General features: G+C 44.4%; 2 protein-coding genes across 7 annotated transcripts in view; one reads left to right on the plus strand and one right to left on the minus strand.

The window, feature by feature from the left end:
* LOC113216791 (venom carboxylesterase-6-like) overlaps positions 1-2324 on the plus strand; it is a 223571-nt gene that overhangs the window by 106358 nt on the left and 114889 nt on the right. The window lies entirely within an intron of this gene.
* The window catches only part of LOC113216896 (probable cytochrome P450 6a14), a 10918-nt gene continuing 10045 nt past the window's right edge, over positions 1452-2324 (minus strand). Inside the window, exon 2 of the mRNA XM_052263585.1 lies at positions 1452-1955. Coding sequence (XP_052119545.1) covers positions 1590-1955 — 366 coding nt within the window. The 3' untranslated portion in view covers positions 1452-1589. The remainder of the gene's footprint in view (positions 1956-2324) is intronic.

Raw genomic sequence — 2324 nt, forward strand, 5'->3', positions numbered from 1 at the left:
GGAGAGCCAAAAGTGTGTCTAATTCTAGTCTGGCTGCTACAGTTTTAAAGCTAGATTACTTTTTCCTTCACAGAATGTTTTGTTTAAGGATGCTTAACATCTCTGCAAAACATGTGTAGCTCTATCTCTATTAGAACACATTTTAGTGTGACTTATGTGTTTTGACACCCCCTTGTGGATCTGACAAAGGAACGTAAGTCCATGCATGAGCTGACAAAGGAACATAAGTCCATCTGTGGGATGTGACAAAGGAACGTTAGTCCACCAGTGGGATTTGACAAAGGAACATAAGTCCACCTGTGGGATCTGACAAAGGAACGTAAGTCCACCAGTGGGATTTGACAAAGGAACATAAGTCCAGGTGTAGTTTCACAAAGGAACATAAGTCCAACAACACAGTGGGATTTGACAAAGGAACATAAGTCCACCTGTGGGATCTGACAAAGGAACGTAAGTCCACCAGTGGGATTTGACAAAGGAACATAAGTCCAGGTGTAGTTTCACAAAGGAACATAAGTCCAACAACAAGATTTGACAAAGGAACATAAGTCCAGGTGTAGCTTAACAAAGGAACATAAGTCCACCAACAAGATTTGACAGGGGAACATAAGTCCGCACGGCAACTCAAGAAGGAATTAGGACAGCGATCTGGGAATTTCAGGGCCGTTTTGTATCATAAAAAAACAGATCAAGTTCGAAGATGAACAATCTCGCTCAAAAATTGACTTTTAAAAAAATCGAAAACTACAGGTCACAAAATGTATTTTTTTTTTCAAATATTTTTACGGGTGCCTAAGGGTAACTCGTCAAAATAGAGCCCTTAGGGTGAAAATTTCATCCGTCGTGCTCTACCTCCTACTGTTTGGGTGCTAGAGGCCATTTCTTGACCAAAATGACTTGGACTTATGTTCCTTTGTCAAATCCCACTGGTGGACTTATGTTTCTTTGTGAAGCTACACCTGGACTTATGTTCCTTTATCAGCTCATGCATGGACTTATGTCCCTTTATCAGCTCATGCATGGACTTACGTTCCTTTGTGACTTTTCATACAGGCCAAACGGTTCAAGATATCAACATGCCGTTTGGCTGGCATGATTGTTACCATGTACACATCATTTCGCACCCAAAAAGTAAAAATCACCCAGAGGTGGACTTAAGCTCCTTTGTCATATCATCAGTGAATTGAAAATTTGGTGCATTTTTAAGTGACCATTTGTAAGTGAAAGATCGAGTAAGATCCTATAAAATTAATATTACACGCGATAGTTTGCACGATATTAACATTTTTCTACTACAGCATACTACCGTTAAAGCTGCATCTAGTGATCGTGGCTTAGCATCGGTACTATGTGGCAAACGCATTGAAGTACCGCTTCACTGTGTGTGCCCTGGTCGGAACTATTACTCAAATTGCACTGGGCTGGGTGTCTCTAAATGATGAAACTACAAATTACATAAACCTCTAGAGCCTCGTGGATAATTATCTATATTGTGAACCAACTTTGTGTATTTTTGATGTACAAATGCAACAAAGCACCTTGCGGATTTGCCCTGCTGGTCCGGAATTAGACACTTTCACTGTAATTTCTCAAGTAGACGATGGCCTGTCATTCACTCGAAGCCAAAAGCCGTTCTTTGGCGTGGGTGCGGCTGCATCTTGTGCGAGTTCGAGCTTTAAGTCCGTCTTAGAGCCAAAGTCGAAGGCGTACGTCTGCAGCAGCCCGGCCAGGCACAGCTTCATCTCCAGCATGGCGAACCTCTCGGCAATGCAGAAGCGTGGCCCCTCCCCGAAAGGCAGGTAGTGGTACTGGTGGCGTGCCTGCTTGTTCTCCTCCGTAAAGCGATCGGGGTCGAAGCGTTCGGGCTCCGGGAACACCTCCGGGTCGTGCATTGTCTGCCACACCGGGATCCACACCATGACAGACGGGTCGATCACCACGTCGGAGTCGGCCAGCTGGCGAAGGAGACAGATAGGAACGTGTCAACAAACCAAACAGAAATTCAGCTGTATACTATACTTACCCAAGGCTAAGTCGTCGTGGCCCCGTTTTCGATTTTGAGAAAGTCCCCCTCCCCCCCTCCTCAAATTACTCCCCAGGGTAAAAAAACCATGATTGTCATGGTCAAATTGAGATTTTGACCATGGGAAACCAAGATTTTAATCATGGACATTGCCTAGACCATGGTGATTACCTATGCTCATCTGCCCAGCCATGATACTCTGCACTCGGTTGACCATGGACAACGACTCAACCATGCGCAAGTGGGATGTCCACACCATGGTCTACCTTGGCGTGTTCTTTAGATAGTGTCGTTCAGACAT

The sequence above is a fragment of the Frankliniella occidentalis genome, unplaced genomic scaffold (assembly GCF_000697945.3).
Source record: "Frankliniella occidentalis isolate FOCC.00 unplaced genomic scaffold, Focc_3.1 Scaffold12, whole genome shotgun sequence".
NCBI lineage: Eukaryota > Metazoa > Arthropoda > Insecta > Thysanoptera > Thripidae > Frankliniella > Frankliniella occidentalis.